Source organism: Macrotis lagotis, chromosome 7 (genome assembly GCF_037893015.1).
Source record: "Macrotis lagotis isolate mMagLag1 chromosome 7, bilby.v1.9.chrom.fasta, whole genome shotgun sequence".
NCBI classification, from domain to species: domain Eukaryota; kingdom Metazoa; phylum Chordata; class Mammalia; order Peramelemorphia; family Peramelidae; genus Macrotis; species Macrotis lagotis.
The window spans coordinates 143764949-143785421 of record NC_133664.1 but is presented as its reverse complement, the minus strand read 5'-3'; the positions used below and the strand labels follow the sequence as shown (position 1 = coordinate 143785421).

At 34.4% G+C, this 20473-nt stretch overlaps 1 protein-coding gene across 4 annotated transcripts in view; it reads left to right on the top strand.

Annotated features, from left to right (window-relative positions):
* Positions 1-20081, top strand: part of LOC141493044 (uncharacterized) — an 89051-nt gene extending 68970 nt beyond the window's left edge. For 2 of the 4 annotated variants that reach the window (XM_074193885.1, XM_074193884.1), the window contains 3 exons: positions 18654-18774; positions 19832-19876; positions 19991-20081. In XM_074193885.1, coding sequence (XP_074049986.1) covers positions 18654-18774; positions 19832-19876; positions 19991-20063 — 239 coding nt within the window. In that variant the 3' untranslated portion in view covers positions 20064-20081. Of the gene's footprint in view, positions 1-18653; positions 18775-19831; positions 19877-19990 lie in introns of those variants that run through there. The other 2 variants (XM_074193887.1, XM_074193886.1) reach the window with 1 other exon arrangement.
* The last annotated feature ends 392 nt before the right edge of the window (positions 20082-20473 follow it).

Genomic DNA, 20473 nt, shown 5'->3' with positions numbered 1-20473 from the left:
ATTTTTATTTGGCCTATCACTCTTTGGTATGGAGCAAGGACATAATTCTTCTTTTCCCTTTGTCTGAGGTACATGTAAACTTTATGTAACCCCTTCATTGGTGAGGAAGAGTAGAGATCTGGTCAGTTTGCCATTAGCAAAAGATGAAAATGTTTCTCAGATTTTTGAAAGTCCCATGTTTCTTGCTACAAGTTGCCTGGTAAAATTATATCTAATATAATCAAATATCTACAGCTAAAAAGAACACAATGTTAATCCTCTGGGTGTAATTTTCTTAAAAGAAATTTTATTTTACCATAGTAAAATACTAATGCATGATGTTCAAGAATTCTAATATTGTAGAGAGAGAGTACTGGATGTGGACTTAGGAGACCTAGGTTCAAATTTTAACTCTAACTGTAGTTGTGATCATTGACCAATCATTTAAAGTCTTTGAACTTTAGTTTACTCATCCTTAAAAAGAGAATAACTATTTTCCAACAAGATATTGGTTTGTAAAGTGTTTTATAAATGCTAATCATATTTTATAGTGTAAAAATAGACATAGTTTATCTTTTTCTTCCCCTCTAATTAATGAGTTAAGTCTGGGGAGGTGGGGGGGTGGTCTATAGATTCGGGTGTCTTAAGAGCCATATATTTCTTCTAAGGCCTACAACCTTAAACTTAGCTCAGTCATCACATATAGCAGAAACTAGGAGAAAACCTGTGGATAGTTCAATTAAAATTCAGCATTTCTTGGAAAAACAACTCAAAGAAAATATCTGGTTGATGAAAGAAATTGGCCAATTAATTAATTCTCTTATATGATGAACAACATATTATGGTATCATTATTCTACCAATATCCAGTCCCTCAAATGGTGGAAAATAACTTAATAATCAAGCTAAACTTATTTCTTATTATATCAAGAATGAAATGAAATACAGTAAGAGTTTTTGAAAATCATAAACATACTTTGTAATATTGTATGTTTGAATACCTATTTAAAAATTTAAAAATTGTTTCCCATCTATGAAATATTTTTGAAAACAGTAATTATTACCTTTAACTAAGAAATACATAGGATATCAAAACCAGAGAAAAAGAGCATGGCAAATAAAAAGGGATGCAATAGGGAACTCAGGAACTCAGAAGTCAAATATCCCATTAAAGGAAGACATGGGGTAGGGGGGGCAGAGCCAAGATGACCACAAGAATGGATCAAAGGTGCTCTCTGATAAAACTTCGAAACTAAGGACTCTAACTAAACTTTTGAGAGACAGAACCCACAAAGGGACCCAGTGAGGCAGTTCTCCTACTCAAGGTAACCTGGAAAAGAGCAGAAAGGCTCTGCTCCCCGGGGTCGGAGGGGTGGCCCGCCAGAGGGGTGGCCCACCAGAGCAAAAGAACTTCAGCCTCCTGGAGGCAGCCCCAGGGCGCTGGGAGCCGCAGCACCCTGAGGAGCACCAGGCACAAAGTGGGGGAACGGGGGGAGAACCTCTGCCAGTGAGCACGTGGAGCCCAGCCCTCAGGGCACACAGCAAGCAGCTTGGTCTTTCAGCAGCCCAGATCCAGGAAACAGAAGCAGGTGGAGCCCATAAGCAAGAGCCCCCAGGGCATGAACCCATTGAGCTGAGGGAGGGGAGTGAAGAGAGAGAGAGACTGCGGAGCTCTGTCCTCTGCCTCTGGAACAGGACTCTGGGTCTCTGAACACATTCAGATCCTGATCACAGTCTAGGCCCCCCCATAGAACAACAGGGCCCCCCTACCTCAGCCCCGTGGCAGAGGGGGGAGCTTATGGTCATTCATAGACCAGGAGGGAGGACAGAGCCTCCCACACTGAGATCCTTGTGGGAGTGTCCCAAAAGCTCAGGAAGCACCCCAAAACCAGGCCCAGGCTGGGAAAATGAGCAAGTAGAGAAACAAGAGGAAGACCATTGATAAATATTTTGCATATGAGCCCAAGAAGGATCAAAATACTCAGTCTGAAGATGAGGAAGCACAAGCTCCTGCATCTAAAGACTCCAAGAAAAACAGAAATTGAGCTCAGGCTATGACAGAGCTCAAAAAAGACTTTGAAAATCAAATGAGGGAGTTGGAAGAAAAACTGGGAAAAGAAAGGAAAGAGATGCAGGGAAAACATGAAAATGAAGTCAGCAGCTTAGTCAAGGAAATCCAAAAAAATGCTGAAGAAAATAGCATGCTAAAAACCAGCTTAGGTCAAATGGATAAAACAGTTCAAAAAAGTTATTGAGGAGAAGAATGCTTTAAAAAGCAAAATTGGCCAGATAGAAAAAGAGATAAGAAAACTCTCTGAGGAGAACAAATCCTTCAGACAAAGAATAGAATTCAGGGAGATTGATGAATTTAACAGAAATCAGGAATCAATACTTCAAAACCAAAAAAAAATGAAAAATTTAGAAGAAAATGTGAAATATCTCGTTGAAAAAACAACTGATATGGAAAACAGACTTAGGAAAGATAATTTAAAAATTATTGGAATACCTGAAAGTCATGATCAGGAAAAGAGCCTTGACATCATTTTCAAAGAATTACTACAGGAAAATTGCCCTGATATTCTAGAAGCAGAGGGCAAAATAGAAATGGAGAGAATCCACCAGTCTCCCCGAGAAAGAGATCCCCAAAAAACCAACCCCTAGGAATATTATAGCCAAGTTCCAGAACTCCCAAGTCAAAGAGAAAATAACTACAAGCAGCCAGAAGGACACAGTTCAAATATCGTGGAGCTGCAGTCAGGATCACACAGGACTTAGCAGCAACTACATTGGAAGCTCAGAGGGCTTGGAATATAATAGACCAGAAGGCAAAAGAGCTTAGAATGCAGCCAAGAATGAACTACCCAGCAAGGCTGAATGTCCTCTTCCAGGGAAAAAGATGGACTTTCAATGAACCAGGGGAATTTCAAATGTTCCTTTTGGAATGGCCAGAGCTGAACAGAAGGTTTGATCTTCAGATACAGGACTCAGGTGAAGCATGGAGATTGGAGGAGAGTGGGGAAATATGAGGGACTTAATGAGGATGAACTGCATGTATAGAAAAATGATACTGATAATATTCACATGAACCTTCTCAGTTAATAGAGCAGGTAGAGGGAGCTTTTATAGTTGAAGCACAGGAGAAAGCTGAATTCGAAGATAAAATATGGTGTAAAAATGGAGTCAACAGAAAAAAAGGGAAATGTAATGGGAGAAAGAAAAAGGAGAGGGGGAATAGGCCAAGATATTTCATATAATAAGATTTTTTTATTACAATGAGCTATTGCAATGATATGGAAGGGGGGGAGGCAAGGGGTAATGAGGGAACCTTTGCTCTCATCAGAGGTGGCTAGGAGAGGAAACAGCATATATACTCAATGGGGTATAGACATCTGGAGTAAGAAGGAGGGGGGAGCAAGGGGAAGGGGTGGGGATGTGAATAAAGGAGGAGAGGATAGACCATGGGGGGGAGAGTGGTCAGATATAACACATTTTCTTTTTTTTACTTCTTGCAAGGGGCTGGGATTGGAAGGCCTGCCCAGGACCATAGGGCCAGGTGGATTCTGGGCCTAAGGGGTGGTATGGGGGCTCAGGGCTTCTTGGCCCCAGGACCAGGGATCTTTCTGCTGCACCATTCAGCAACCCTACAGCAGAGTCAGAGTGAAAGGAGAGAGAAAATATAGTACATGGTAGTGGAGAAATAAGAAAGGAGGGAGTTGCGATCAGCAATGGCAATGTTGGAAAAATATGGAAGTAATTTTTGCGATGGATTTACCATAAAGAATGCGATCCACCCATGACAGAGTTGTTGGTGTTGGAACAAAGACTGAAGCACATTTATTATTATTATTATTATTATTTGGGGGAGGGTGCAGGGCAAATGGGGCTGGGTGGCCTGCCTGGGGCCACATAGCAGCGCTGGGTGATTGTTGGGTTTACTAGGCTGGATGTGGGCTCGGGTGCTTGTGGCTCCAGGGCTGGTGCTTCATCCATTGTGCCACCTGGCCATACCTACAATTATTACTATTATTTTTTTAATTTTAATTTTTTTTCTCTCCCCTTTACTTTTTCACCCAAGCAAGTCTATATTCATGGGGGGAGGGGTATTTTCTTTACTCTTAAACAAGAATATTATATTAATGTAAAAAAACATTTGTACAAAATAAGAATAAAAAGTAAAAACATATAAAAATATAAAAAGGAAGACATCAGGGGTGGCTAGGTGGTGCAATGGATAAAGCACTGGCCCTGGAGTCAGGAGTACCTGGGTTCAAATCCAGTCTCAGACACTTAATAATTACCTAGCTGTGTGGTCTTGGGCAAGCCACTTAACCCCATTTGCCTTGCAAAAAAATCTAAAAAAAAAAAAAAGGAAGACATCAGAGAAAGATATGTTTCCCTCACAAGTTTTTATATTTTCAAGGCAAATGGAATTAAGTGACCTGCCTAAGGTCACACAGCTAGGTAATTATTAAGTGTCTAAGGCTGGATTTGTACTCAGGTCCTCCTGATTCAGGGCCAGCATACTATCCACTGTGCCACCTAGCTCTCTCACAATTTTTTAAGCAATTCCATGGATAGTGGATTCCAATCCTGGAGAAATTGTTCATATAGATTAATGGTGTAAGGGTTTTTCCTTTTTTGAATATTGTATTGTCATTTTAATATATATGTGACTGACAACTAAAAAATTCAGAAGATTGGAGAAATCTGGCAACATTATTCACCTTGAACAAACTGATTTTTAAAAAGTATAATTAAAATGATCATTTCATAACTTTTTTGTTTTTTTACAAGGCAATGGGATTAAATGACTTACCCAAGGTCATATAGATAGGTAATTATTAAGTGTCTGAGACTGGATTTGAACTCAGGTGCTCCTGATTCCAGAGATGGTGCTCTATCCACTGAGCAGCCCCATTTTATAACTCTTTTAGTGCATATAAGAAAGTAAACACAGATCAAATTAAACATGTGGTACAGTGAAAAGAGCAGTAGAGAGATTGTAGGTTCAAATCTTGACTCTGCCATTTTCTATTTATGTGACCTTGGACAAATTGCTTAACCTTTTTAGACCATTGTTCCCTTACATGTAAAATGAGGTAGTAGACCTTTGTCCTTTAAGATTACTTCAAATTCAAAATCTATGATTCTATGTCCTCTATTCCCCATTTATAGATCTTCTTCAGCCTTTTACTTGGTCAAAGGATCTACCTCATCAAACATTAGCTAGTTTCAAAGATTAATTTTCTTTTGAGATTTAATTTTTGTTTTATCTTTTTTTCCCAATTACATAAAAAGAATTTTTTTAACATTTTAAAACATTTTGAGTTTTGTAATTTTCCCTCTCTTCCTCCCTTTCCTGCCCCTTCCTTGAGAAAGCAAGAAATTTGATATAGATTGCACATGTGAAATCAAGCAAAATGTTTTCATATTATCCATATTGCAAAAGAAAAAAAAACAGAGCCAAAAAGAAAAAAATAAAGAAAATGATGCTTTGATTTTTATTCAGACTCTCCATCAGGTCTTTCTCTGGAGAGTAGGGAACATTTTTCATCATAAGTACTTCAGAATTATTTTGAATCATTCTTTTGATGAGACTAGCCAAGTCATTCACAGTTGATCATCATACAGAATTTCTGATACTAGGTACAATATTTTCCTGGTTCTGCTCATTTTATTTTGCATCAGTTCAAATAACTTTCCAGGTTTTTCTAAAAGCATCCTGCTTGTCATTTCTTCTACTACAATAGTATTCCAATACAATCTTCTACAATCACAATTTTTCAGTTATTCTTCATTTCAGTTATTCTTATATCCCCTCAATTTCCAATTTTTTGTTACTACAGGAAGAGCTGCTATAAATAACTTTATACATATAATTTTTTTTTCCTTTTTCTCTATTCTCTTTGGGATATAGACCTAGCAGTGGGTATTGCTGGGTCATAAGGTTTGCACAATTTTATAGTCCTTTCCAGTGGTTCTAAATTGCTTTAAAGAATGGTTGTATCAGGAGTAGTTAGGTGGTGCAGTGGATAGAGCACTGGAGTCAGGAGGACCTGAGTTCAAATGTTAGGCAAGTTCCTTAAACCCTTTGTTTTAAATAAATAAATTTTTTAAAAAGTCATATCAATAAAAAATGCAAAGAATGGTTGAATCAGTTTATAATTCCACAAACAGTAGATTAATGTCCATATTTTTCCATATTCCTCTAAAATGTATCCTTTTCCTTTCCTGTTATACTAGGAAATATGTTGAGTGTAAAGTGGTACCTCAGCCTTGTTTTCATCTGAGTTTCTCTAATCAAAGTAACATCTTTTCATAAAACTATAATTAGCTTTGATTTTTTGGAAATTTATCTGCTCATATTCTTTGATCAATTATTAATCTAGAGAATGACTTATGACTTATATTATTATAGATTTGGCCTCACTTCTTTATATTTGAAAAATTGAGCTTTATCAGAGAAATTTGCTATAAAGATTGTTCTCAGCTTTATCAGAGAAATTTGCTATAAAGATTGTTCTCAGCTTTCCTTTTTTCTTCTAATCTTTCCTTTTCTTCTAATCTTAGCTGTATTGGTTTTGTTGTGCAAAACCTTTTTAATCAGATGTAATTAAAATTATCCATTTTATGTCTTTTTATGTCTTTTTAAAAATCTTCATGTTTATGATTTTTTTAGTGGAGGGATACAGGCCACTTACAATAATGAAATTTATAGTCTTTTTTTTTTTAGGCTTTTGCAAGGCAAATGGGGTTAAGTGGCTTGCCCAAGGCCACACAGCTAGGTAATTATTAAGTGTCTGGGACCGGATTTGAAGCCAGGTACTCCTGCCTCCAGGGCTGGTGCTTTATCCACTAGGCCACCTACCCTGAAATTTATAGTCTTAAGAGTATTGTCTTATGGCACCAGGGGTTTAAGTGATTTGTTTGCCGTTCACCACTAGATATTATGCATCAAAAGCAGGACTTGGACCCAAATATCCCTTACTCCAATATCAACTCCTTTGCCATTTTCATAAGCATGTATTATATCTGCTTTATCTAAGCAACATAGGAATTTCTTTTTCTTTGATGGAGGTCTTTTATGTTAATGGGCATCTTCCCCATTCCCAACACATATACATAGCCAGGTTCTTTGTATTTACTTCATTTATATTTTATATTTATATTATATTATGAAATGTATTAATATATTTATATATTATTTCTGCCTTGATTTAATGTAAACTCCTTGATGGCAGGAACTGTCTTTTTGTTGTTTGTTTTTTTGTCTTTGTAACCTCCATACCTAAAACATAGAAAGTATTTATCACATGCCTCTTTAGTGAATGAATAAATATAGAGTGTATATTTTTATGATTCATGTTGAACAAGGGACAAAACAAAGGTATCTCTTGCACACTGAAGACATAAGATATATTTATATTGCTCTGTAACTCTTCCTTAATAAAACAGTAGTTCATTCTTTATAGAGCATTGTTACAGAACTGGAATGTTACATAAAACATAGAGAAACTTTAAATTAATTTTAAGTCTACTGCTTCTTAATGGAAAGCACTATTATCTCTTGATTCCCCCACTTCTATGTTTCTTAATGGGAAAGATGCAGGTAGGAGTTCAAGAGATAATAGTGTTGAAAAATATATAGGGGGTCAGCTAAGTGACACAGTGGATAGAGCACCAGCCTTGGAGTCAAGAGAACCTGAGTTCAAATTGGATCTCAGACACTTAATGATTGCCTAGATGTGTGACCTTGGGCAAGTCACCTAATCCCATTACCTTGACAAAAAGAAAGAATAAATGCTAAATATTAAAAAAATAAAATAATAAATATATATATACATCTCTGTATGTGATCATGTTGATTCATTCTTGTTTTTGAATATTGTTTTTCTAACAACATGCAATGGTAAGTATTCACCAATAATTTCTTTTGCAAAATTTTGAGATTTATACTTTTCCCTCCCCACCTCTCCCCCCACCTTTTAGAAAAACAATCCAATATATTGGATCATATCAAGGGAAGTGATGCTGCAACACCAAATGAATTGGACTTGAATGAGGGGGTGCTATGTTAAGTCAACAGTCTCACTTTCTTCCCCAGAGACCTCTAGGGCCAGTGGCCAGATATGCAGGATGACTGGAGATGATCCTGGATGAGAGGCAGTCAGGTTAGGGTTAAGGGGCCTGCCCAAGGTCACACAATTATTATATCAAGTGTCTGAGGCTGTATTTAAATTCAGGTCCTCCTGACTCCAGGGATGGTGCTCTATCCACTGCACCATCTAGCTTTCCATGCATGCATGTATGTAAAATTGTATATATTATGTCCACAGGGTTATTCCTAGAAGTCTTGATCAATCACTGCTCTGGCAATTCAAACTGTGAATGTGAGAACAAGTTGGGAGAGTGACAGAGAGGAAGTGTTGTATTTACATCCCCCACCCCACCCCCAACTTTCTTTGTATCCCCAGTACTTAGGAAAGTATCTGGCACACAGAAAGTACTTTAATAAATGCTTGTGAGTTGATTACAGAAATGTCTTTTAAAAACTCTTAAGCTCAAGTTTATGTTCACCAGTTCACCCCCACTCTTCTCTCCTGCCAGCTAAGTACCTCCTACACAAATATCTTTTTGCATGTGTGCACTCACACACACACACACACACACACACACACATAACAGCAGCCTTGCCAGATTAGAGAATCAAATTGAAGACTGAACTCTCTTCAATTAAAGAATATTTTCATGTGACCATAATCTAAGTAAAGAAAACAAAATTTTCCCATGACAATTATTATATACAAATCACCTTATGCTGAGTCATAAAATGGTAAGGAACAAGTTTATATATAGCATATACTATTTTAAATAGAAAATACTTTAAGCAGATCCAAAGTGTATGATGAGATTTTCAGTTCAAATGTCCAATAGATTGATTACTCTGGATGAAAGTTTTACTAAGTATTGTGTATTGTGTATTATGTGTAGAGGTCTGTGTGTGTGTGTGTGTGTGTGTGTATGCTTCTGCCTATGTAGAGAGATCAGGGAAAGGTCATTTTTAAAACCAAGAAGTACATTTTTTTTGTATCCAGTAAAATCTCACTTATACTAAGTCCTCTACTGGCAATTTCTTGTAATAACGCTTTTAAACCTTTTAGGTTAGCATTGGTGAAAAACAGAGGGCTATAGCATAGGATATTGCTCGTAATTTATAATTTGAATGTTGTCAAAAGAGACAAGTTAAATAACCTTTTCAATTTTTAGTTTCTCTCAACTACATACTATAACCAAGAGTGAGATCATTGAGCAACTGAGATAATGGTACAGTTCTTCATAATTGTAAATAGCAGCCAATCCTAGAAAAATCTTTAGTTCACAGAATATTTTGGATATGGCCAACTTACAAATGAGTTATCTCTCTTCTGTTAGTTTTTGCTCTGCATTTCTTCATGTTTTAATTAAAAATCTCACCTTATTCAGAAGCCATTCCTGATTTCCCTTCATTCTAGTGCTTTCACATTTAATAAAGCCAATTTATTCTGTATATGATCTGTTTTTATATAATTGCATGTTTTCTCACCCACTAGACTGTAAGCTCCTTAAAGAAAAAATTGCATTTTACCTTTCTTTGCATCTCCAGCATACTGTCTGGTTATAGTAGGTGCCTAATAAATGTTGACTGACTATGTGATCCATTTACTAGACTGACACTGCAGTGCCTTTGTACTTGGACACTTTCAGACATCTTCCAATTTATCTTAATACTTTTATGAGCCATTTTCCATGTTCTTCTAAGTCTTCTAAGATGATACTATCCAGGTAAAACAAAATTGCAAGATAGTTCATATGATCTTCCCATTGTTCCACCATTCTCTGTAAGACATGAAAAAAGGGCAGCTGTGGCCAAGATTAGTTGATAGATCCTTCCTGGAATGATGAAGACTGCCTTCTCTTTACGTTCCTCTGCCATATTAATGCTTTTTTTCTTTAAATTTTTTTAAAATGATGAAAATCCACCTTCTCTATCTCCCCACTGAAAAAACAGAAAAATAAAAACAAAACCCTTTTAATATATATATATATATATATATATATATATAATACACATACGTATATATATACGTATATATAGTTACACAAAATAAATTCTGACATTGGTCATTTTCAAAAAAGTATCTTCACATTCAGAGGAAAAAATTATTTTCACTTTTTAAAAACTTTTATTTTTATGTTTTTTCTTCTGATTTTTTCCCTTTTCCCCTTCTGAGTCTTCTTTCACAACATGACTAATAATGGAAATGTTAAACACAATTGTACATATATAATCTATATTAGATTACTACTCACTGTCATGGAAAGGGGAGGAAAAAGGAAGGTAGAAAATGTGGAACTCAAAAGCTTACAAAAAAGATAAAACTATCTTTGTATGTAATTGGAAAAATAAAATAACATAACAATATAGAGATATAGTTAAACCTCAATCTGTATCAAGTTAGAATTTCATTCTTTGCCACCTAAGAAAAGATCTATGAATATTTTTATCATTAATTAGGGTTTGTCTTACTTCGGACTATTTCACCCTTTAAACTACCTTCCCTTTAATTCCCCCCCACCTTTTCTTCCCATTTCCCTTTTATTTCACTGTTAATGAAATTTATTTCCTATACCCAACACGTGTGTGTGTGTGTGTGTGTATCACTTTTGATCAGTTCAAATGTTTTCCTAGCCCAACCCCTCCTTCTTGTTTCTTTAGAAAAGAAAAAATTACACAGATGAGGGGTGAGGGGTAAGGAAAAGCTAGGTTAGGGAAAATTATTTCACATAATCAGGGTGTGCAAGCAGACACCTAAATTTTCCTTTTGAGGTTTCAGGAGGTGATCAGCAAAGGTCTCTTTCCTCTCTGCCCCTTGGGAGCAAAAATAATTAAAAAATAAATCCTTTTTTCTTTTAAGATGTATTGAAATATAATGTCTAGACTTTTTACTTCACTTTTTTATTTAATTTAATTTTTTTATGCTTTCCTCTATCTATTTTCCAGGTTAGTTAGCTTACATTTTCTTCTGTTTTCTAGTTTTTTGACTTTGTTTTAATATTTCTTATTGTCCCATGCTGTTTGGTTATTATCATTTTCAGGGAGTTTATTGCTTGAACAAGAGATTTTGTACTGAGTTGTTAATTCCTTTTCTAATGCTTACTTCTATAGTTATTTCTTTTCCATTTTGTCTTTGTAGTGCTATCATTTTATTTATAATAATTTAACTTTTAAAAAACCAACTCATACTTTGTCAGTTCTAGGAATTCTAATTGAATTTATGTTCATACTGTATTTTTATTTGAAACTTTGCTCATCAATATTCTGGAGTCATTTTTTTTCTGAGATTGTGCCTTGAATCACCCTAACTTTTTTTTCATCATAATAGCTGTCACCATAATAGTTTTTCATACAAGGATTCTTTTTTTTTAATTTGCTCATTCTTCCAACCTACTTTCTCACTTCCAACATTATATAATGGGCCAGATTTTACACTTCTGGAGGGAAGATCTGGGCTAGTTCTTTTCCTGATTTATTGAGGTTCAGAGTAAGAGAACTATAGCTTTCCCTGTGGTCTAGCATTTCTGCCCTAGTTTTTCCTTTGCAGTCAGTCCTCAGACTGGACTAGAATCTTGAACTGAGACCAGGATCTACTCCTGGGATCTGAGTCACATTACTACTGTTGCTTTCTTCTGAACTAAAAAACTCACTGATATGGTGACAGTTTGACAGTGAATGCAACATTCAGTCAAATTAATATTCTTAAAGTGTAGGTTTGATCATCACACTCCTGTGCAAGTAGTTTCTTTTACCTCCAAGATAAATTACAATCCCCCAGCAACTGATTATACATTACTTCTTCACACACACACACACACACACACACACACACACACACACAGAGACACACACACACACACACAAACAGTTCAAGCCCAACTTTTCCTCAAGCACAACATTCACACTCTCATCCTCATGCCTCTCTGCACAAGCTACATGCCTTAGCATGCTCTTTCTCTAGATTGTTGCCTTTGTAAACCCTTCAAAGCTCAGTTAAAATGCTACTTACAAAAAATGTTTTTTGTTTTTGTTTGTTTTTGCAATTATATGTATAGTTTTCAACATTTATTTTTGGAAAGTTTTCTCCCTCCCACCCTTCCCTGCCCCCTCCCTAAATAGTAAGTAATCTGATATAGGTTATACATTCATAATCATATTGTACATATTTCCATATTAGTCATGCTGTGAAAGAAGAATCAGAACAAAAAAAGAAAAACACGAGAAAGAAAAAACAAAAAAAAAATTTTAAATGAAAATAGTATAATCTGCATTCAGACTCCATAGTTCTTTCTCTGGATGTGGATGGTATTTTCCAACACAAATCTTTTAAAATTGTCTTTGATTACTATATTGCTGAATAGAGCCAAGTCTATCACAATTGATCTTCACTCAGTGTTACTGTTACTGTGTAGTGTTCTCCTGGTTCTAAAAGTTTTTCATTACCTAGTATTCACACAGTTATTAAAACTTACACATCTCACTGCCCAATGAGATTATTTTGTATAGTTTTTTGGGGTGTGGATCTTTAATTTTACTGTGAAGGGAATTCCTGGTAAAGAAACTCCTCCTACTAATGTACATTAGTCACCATCCTATGCCTTACAACTGTGGAAAGCCTAGAGCACTAAGAGATTTAAATGGCTTGCCTACCCAGACATAATGTATCAAAGGTGATATTTGAACCCAGATCCCAGCATAGTTCCATGTTACTTTCCTCCCAGGCTACAGTAATCTCCTTAAGGGCAAGTAATATTTCATTTTATGTTTGTATCACTATAGCTAACATAGTTCTTGAGATTGGGTTGGATTAGATTAAATTTTAGCTTGAAACTAACTTTTTTCTTTTAAGTTTTTGCAAGGCAATGGGGTTAAGTGGCTTGCCCAGGGCCACACAGCTAGGTCATTATTAAGTGTCTGAGACTGAATTTGAACTCAGGTACTCCTGACTCCAGGGCTGGTGCTCTATCCACTGCACCACCTAGCTGCCCCTGAAACTAACTTCTGACAAACTATTTTCCAGTTTTTCTTGCAGTTCTTGTCATTTAATATTTCCTTTCCACCAACTCTCATAATTATTGAATAATAATTATTTCTAATTGCTTCTGAATCTTATTTGTATAGGCTGCTTTACTGAATTTTTTTTAGGTTTTTGCAAGGCAAATGGGGTTAAGTGGCTTGCCCAAGGCCACACAGCTAGGTAATTATTAAGTGTCTGAGGCCGCATTTGAACCCAGGTACTCCTGATTCCAGGGCCAGTGCTCTATCCATTGTGCCACCTAGCAGCCCCCGATTGACTTTTTAATTTATTTTTAAACAATACTAAATAGTTTTGTTGATTATGGCTTTAAAATGTAGTTGGAAATCAGGTAATTGTATGACCCCTTCATTCTTATTTTCAAAAATGTTTTCCTTGAGATTCTAAATTTTTCTTCAAGGGAATTTAGTAATTATTGTGTCTAGTTCTATAAAATATTCCATTTATATAACATTAAACCTCTCAATTAATTGAGGGAAATTTATCTTTTTATTATATTGGCACAGTCCAATGAGGAACATTGAATAGTTGTTTTACAAGTACTTAGGTTTTCTGTTATTTTTTAAAAGAGTGGTCTCTAGTCGTTATATATAATCCTACATTGTCTAGGTAGGGTAATTTCCATATATTTCATACAGTATTAGTTATTTTAAATGGAATTTCTCTTACTATTTTCTTCTAATTTTGTGAAGTGCTTTATAGGAATACTGATGATTTCATGAGTTTTTAATGCAATTCCTAACAATCTAACAATCATCTCACTTAATTTTTTTTCACTAATTCTTTGGAATTTTCTAAGTAATCCATCATGTCATCTGCAAAGAGTTATAATTCTTTTTTCTTTTCCAGTGTTTAGAATCAGAACTGAATTACTACCTGCCAATGTTGTAGTGGGGGGTACTTTTTTCTGTATAGATTGGATTACTTCCAATTCTGTGATTTCTTTTTCTTAGACTGGACTATTTTTGATATCTATTTCTTGTTTTTGTTAATGCAGGCATTTTATTTGTATGTATGAAAGTCAATGGGTATAAGGATAGAAAGTGGGTTTTGAAGACCTAGGTGCAAGTCCTGCCTGTGATATAATCTAATTGTCTTCCTATAAACAAGTCTCTTAATTTTTCAGTGTCCCAAGTTACTCTATAACTATGAATTGCAGATGAGTTGCTGATCTGCAACATTATAGAAAGTTCTTACTGGTAACTCACCACATCCATAAAATCAGAAGTCCAAAAAAATCCATTTTTATTGATAGTTATTCACTTTCTTTGAATTCTCAGTTTTGCTAGCATATAATTCATTGAAAATTATCATTTTTGGTAACATTCGTTATTCTCTGCTTGTTATAAATCATTATAAATAAATAAATATTTTGCATTTTGATGATTTGATGGGTATTTTTAAAAATTGAGTTAATTACTCTTAACCCACCAGCTCTTAATTTAGTTTGAAAGATCTAAATTCAAATATTCAAATATATCTATGCTCTCATTTATTCAGAAGTTCCCTCCAGTGATACAGAAATTCATGCTTGCTCATCCTGTGCAATGTTTGTCCATGTGCCCCCCATAAGTTTTCCACTATTGACCCACCCAATGCCATTACATTCTTTCAATCATCTAATAAGAGTCAATATAATTTCCATGTCTTTGGTATTCGCTTCCTAATATGCCTCATAAATAATTCCTCAATGACTTTCCAATTGTCATCTCTGGATGGATTTCCTCTACTTCTGCTTGATCTAATTTAGATTATTTTTCTTACTTCTCAGTATCACTTCTACTTTTCCTATAAGTGTATGCATAGTACTTCTCTCTGAATTATGAGATATTAGTGCTCACAGTAATCCATCCCCTTTCTTGGCAAGATTTTTACAAATAAATTTATATTCCAATCGATGTTGTCTTGAGCAAGTCATCTTGCTCATTTAAGCAACTAAGTCAGATTTAATGACTAAGACAGATTTGAGTTGTTTTTTTGATATCTTTTTGAGGCAATTAACTAATTTAAGTTGAAAATACATGCAAAATTATACAATTGGAATAATTTCTGTTGCACATTTCCCATTGTTTACTACCTGTTTAATTCAGGATTGAGTTTCTACAATTTTATACTATTTCTTTTTCTCATAATTTTTCTTGGGATTTTTTTTGTAATTCTGATCTTAGTTCTGACAAATTGATAATCTGACCTTATATAGTAAGCTAATTCATGGATAATTCCCTCATCAGAAATAAGTATTTACCCAACCATTAAGATATATAATGTTCCTTTTTCTTTGTGATATTATTTGGTTCTCTACATTTTCAATATTTGCCAATTTTTTATCAAAAGAATTTTATGGTAAAAAGGTCAGATTACTACTGTTTAGTAATAACAATCTCTTATTAGGTTTGTATCCTTTGCTTATATTTTCTCTGTAGATTAGTATTTTGTTGCATTGCTTATTTGTGTAATGTATTTATTTTTTCTGCCTTTTATACTTGTTTATCATTCCTGAATACCCCAGTACATGATCTCTTTCATAGATCATTGAAAATCAATTTTTCCAATACTCTGTTCAGCTTATTGTTTTACTTCCTATTTTTCTTTGATTTATCAATCTCTGACAGAGGAATGTTAAAATCTTCTACTAATATTAACAATGTCTTTTTTCTCTAGCAATTCATATAAATTTCCTAAGAACATAAATTTTGTGCCATGTACTACATTTTAAATGTTTTTTGATCATTTCAGTTGTGACCAACTCTTCATGGCTATGGGATATTCTTGGCAGAGATCCTGACTGTTAATCTTGTTCTATACCTTTTCCTAGGATCATTCTTCTCAGCAGACATCTTCTGTCCTTAGACTGACTCCAAGGATAGCTGGGGGGGGGGGGGATGAGGGAGAGCCTTCCAGGATACTGCCAAGGTATTACTTCCACAAGCTTGTGCCTAAATGAGAAAGGTAGAGCTTTAGCTCAAGGGTCAAAGGAGAGAAAGCACCAAGAGTGGGCGAAAGTACTTGAAACTGTAATATCAGCAACAATGACTTAGTGAGGTTGTCTTCAGTCTTAAGTAATTATCTTGTGGTTATTTGTTTCATTTCTCCTCCTCTTGTTTTGGATGGTTTTTGTTACATTTTGGTGTGTCTTCTTGTGAGAGTCTGTAATGGAGAAACTTAAGCTATTTTTATTTTGCTACCCACTCTGGATTACCCCCCCACCAAAAAAAATTCATCAATATTGACTATAGATAAAGATTTTGATTTAAAACACTAAAATTATGTCCTGATTCACTATAACAACTTTAAATTATTCTTTTGTGGGTTATCCACATGTTGAGATTTCTGTGACAAATTTTCACTGAAGACAGAATTTCTTTAAGCAAACTAACATGCTTCTTCAGACATAACTTGCAGCATACTCTGGGAATGCAAAAATCATTCTGATATTAGCCTAAGGAAAAGATAATTACAAGCTAAATCTATGACATATGTGTTCTTATATCATATATGTATATCCTGCAGTAAACAAATTATTTCAAATTATCTGAAACTGGGTATTACTTTCACTATCTATTCATATGAATGTTCTAGAAAGTTGACAATGTTTGTAAAAGAACACAGAAATTTTCACAAAAATAAATAAAATGACATTATAGTAATTTGGTAGCTCCAAAATCTAGCCATTGATATTTGACCAAATTAATGATGCATAAAATTAGAACTATTCAGTTCCATGTATATTTCTTAAGTGCTTATTATATATGGCACCATTTAGATAAAAAATACTATCATATTCTATCAAGCAACTAAATATTCTAAGGTATAGCATATTAAAAGTATGACAAAGGCAATCTCCAGCATAGATTATCAAAGATTCTCTGTGATTTAGTTAGTAGAATTCAGAAGGAACCATTCTCCTAGCAACAGGGTTATAAATGGTGATTGTGTTCATATTTTAGCTCCACTAATCTAGTGTGTTTGACTTCCGATGGAACTAAAAAATATTAATAGCAGTTCTGAATTTTCCTGTAGTCTATAAGCCCAGGCACATTCTGAGTCATGAACCTAGAGCTCACTCATTTTAATTGATGAGTTGGAAGAGGGGAGCTAGGGAGATAATACAATAGTAATGTAGTTCTTTTGGAAATATCAGGTTTTGTTAAAAACTTTCTCCATGTTTCTAAGGTTTTCTTTTTTTTAAAATGTTGTCAGTTTTTTCCGGATCAAAATTCTCTCCTTTCCCCAAGCTTTTCTACACTCATTGAGAAGGCAAGAAAAATAAAAATTGCAAATATGTATATATAAATTTGTACAAATACGTACAAATATGTATATACAAATTTCCACATTAAGCATGTTCCAAGAAAACAAAAGCAAGGTGGAAGAAGAATTATTCTTTAGTCCACATTCTTGGACTCATTAGTTCTCTTTCTGGAAAGTAGATAGCATGTTTTATGTTTGGTCATTGTGTTGATCAGAATTACTAAGTCTTTCAGAGTTAATTATCTTTACAACATTGCTAAATTGTTCCTTAGGTTCTGCTCACTTCATTTTGCATCAATTTATTCAAGTCTTCCCAGATTGTTCTGAAATCACTTCAGCATATAGCATAGTAGTATTCTATCATGTTCATCATATACTATAATTTGTTCAACCATTTTTCCAGACTAGTCTCTCTTTTCAGTTTCCAATTCTTTGGCACAATAAAAAGAGTTGCTAGAACTTTTTTGTACATGAAGATTCTTTTCCTCTATCTTTGATCTCTCTAGGGTAAAGACTTTGTAGAAGTATCTCTTAGTCCAAAGATTTGTAGAGTGTAATAGCTTTGGGGGCATAATCTAAATTGCTTTCCAGAATGATTGAACTAGTTCTCAACTACATCAATATTACATTAATGTATTTATTTTCCCAGATGTCTTCAAGCATTTGTCCTTTTTTTGACAACTTAGTCAATCTGCTTGATGTGAGTTAGCATTGCAAAATTACAGTGATTTAGGACATATTTTTTTTATTTGGCTATTGATACTTTGATTTCTTCGTCTGAAAATGCCTATTCATATCATATTCTGGACTATTTTGAATTCAATATTCTAAATGTTAAGAGTATGATTGTGGGGACCAGCTAGGTGGTGCAGTAGATAGAGCAATGGCCCTAGAGTCTGGAGGACCTGAATTCAAATTTGGCCTCAGACCCTTAATAATTACCTATTTATGTGATCTTGGGCAAGTCACAAAATCCCATTGCCTTGCAAAAAAATTTTTAAAAAAAGACAAATTAGGCAACACGGGAATAAATTTGAGGTTGGAGGAGCAGATTCTAAATCCAAAAATCCTCAGTAGGTACTAGATGCTGTCAGAATTTCTACCTAATTAATTTTAAAGTATATACTATTTTAAAATGCAATTTTAATTGTAATAAAAATCATTATACATTAAAAAAATTATCTAACTATTCTTTTAGAATAACTGTTGAACACACATCACATTAACATGAAACAATTTCTAAACAAAACACTAAAATAGAATTCCATGTGAAAAATGATCATTGTTTTTCTAGACCAGAAGATTTCACCAAAATTGAGAAAATTTCCTGGAATGCCTTTTATATTGTCCTCACAAAGAACTACTAATAATCATTTGAAGAAATCATTGACAGAATCATCTAACTCTTCTATAAGGTAAAAAAAAAAAAATCCTTCATTGAAAATGAGATGAATGGGGCACAGTGGGATAAAGCACTAGTCCTGGAGTCAGGAGGACCTGGGTTCAAGTTCAGCCTCAGGTACTTAATACTTAGCTGTGTGACCTTGGGCAAGTCACTTAACCTCATTGCCTTGAAAAAAAGAAAAAGAAAAAAGAAAATGAGATAGACAAGGTGAATACATAAGAAAACAATTCACTTAGTTCTTAATAAATGTAATTTTATAAGTATAAAAAGATCTCTACATGAATGACTTATACTGTGATATCTAATTGTAGCATGTATCCAAAGTATAGGGTTAGTGATATATTACGTGTCTTTTGTGCAAGATTCAGAAAAGAGTGATGTTCCTGACCAGATTAGATTTAAGGAAATGAAATTTCAGCCTCATCAACTATTAATGATCATCTACTAAATTGTAGAGGACTATAACTACTTTGGTGGATGGAATACAGCACAATAATGAAATCACAGAAGTACTTGAGGACAAGTTTAAAATAGTTGGGTTTTGCTTGGTTCTATTGTTTGTTAATAACTGCAAAAAATTCAAAAGTAATATTTAATTTTCACAAAGTTCATCACCATTTTATGCATTGTGGGAATGCAGTCAACCTTGTTGATTTTCTGAGTTATTTTGACTTCTACACCTGAAATACTCTTGTTGTCTTCTGTGTACAATCTCAATAAGGTTTTCAGCATTCCTAGCAACAGAAGAGGCAGAATTAATCAACTGTGTCTCTTACCAACTTCAGCACCCATTCTACCACATTCTCATCAAGCCTTATCTTTGCTTTTACCTCATTTCCTTATCTAGAAATAAGGGGTTTTGGAATAGATGATCACTAAGATTTCCTTTTAGCTTTAAATTGTGTTATTCTGCACTAGGATTATTCATATATTCATTCTCCCTTTCCTAGCTCCTCACAGAGGATCATCCAATAGCATAGACTCCCTCCTCTCTACAATACACATAAGGGGCAGTTCTAGTTAAACTGCAACTGAAAGCATTGTAATTATTCTTTTTCACTCTTCAGTCATTTGAACACGCACCAGTGGCTATGGAACTCCATGCAGAGCAGGTTAGTCAAATCTCTCACACTTCCCTAAATAGTAATTCTAATTTCAAAATATGGGGATACATTTCAGTTTCTTGCAAGTTGATAAAAATAAATGTTTCTTCTTTTTTTTAACAGATTAGATCCATTATGGTTCTGCGTAAAGAGGAAGGACCTCAAATATGCATTTTCCAGAAATTTTGAAAAGTGACTTGTAAGAACAGTGCCATGCTGGTGTCATCAGAGTCTTTCTTTCAGGAATAATAATGCTTTCCTTCTAAAATAGTAAAAATGAAATAGTAAAAAAAAATTATTTATCTTGGCATATAATATAAAGTTAAATTCTATTAATAGGTTGAAAATATCTTCATAAATACAGAATGGAGAGCATGTAACTAGACAACATGTGAAAAAGATCTGGAAATTTTATCAAACTTAATCGATTTCAATAGTCTAAATGTATTATTAATAGTTCATTATGTGCCAGCATTATACTAAATGCTAGGGACATAAAAATGAAACTGAAACAATCCCTACCCTCCAGAAGCTTATATTTTATTGAGGGAGATATGTGTGTATATAGTTTTTATAGCTGATATATTCAAAACAGATAAAAGAAAA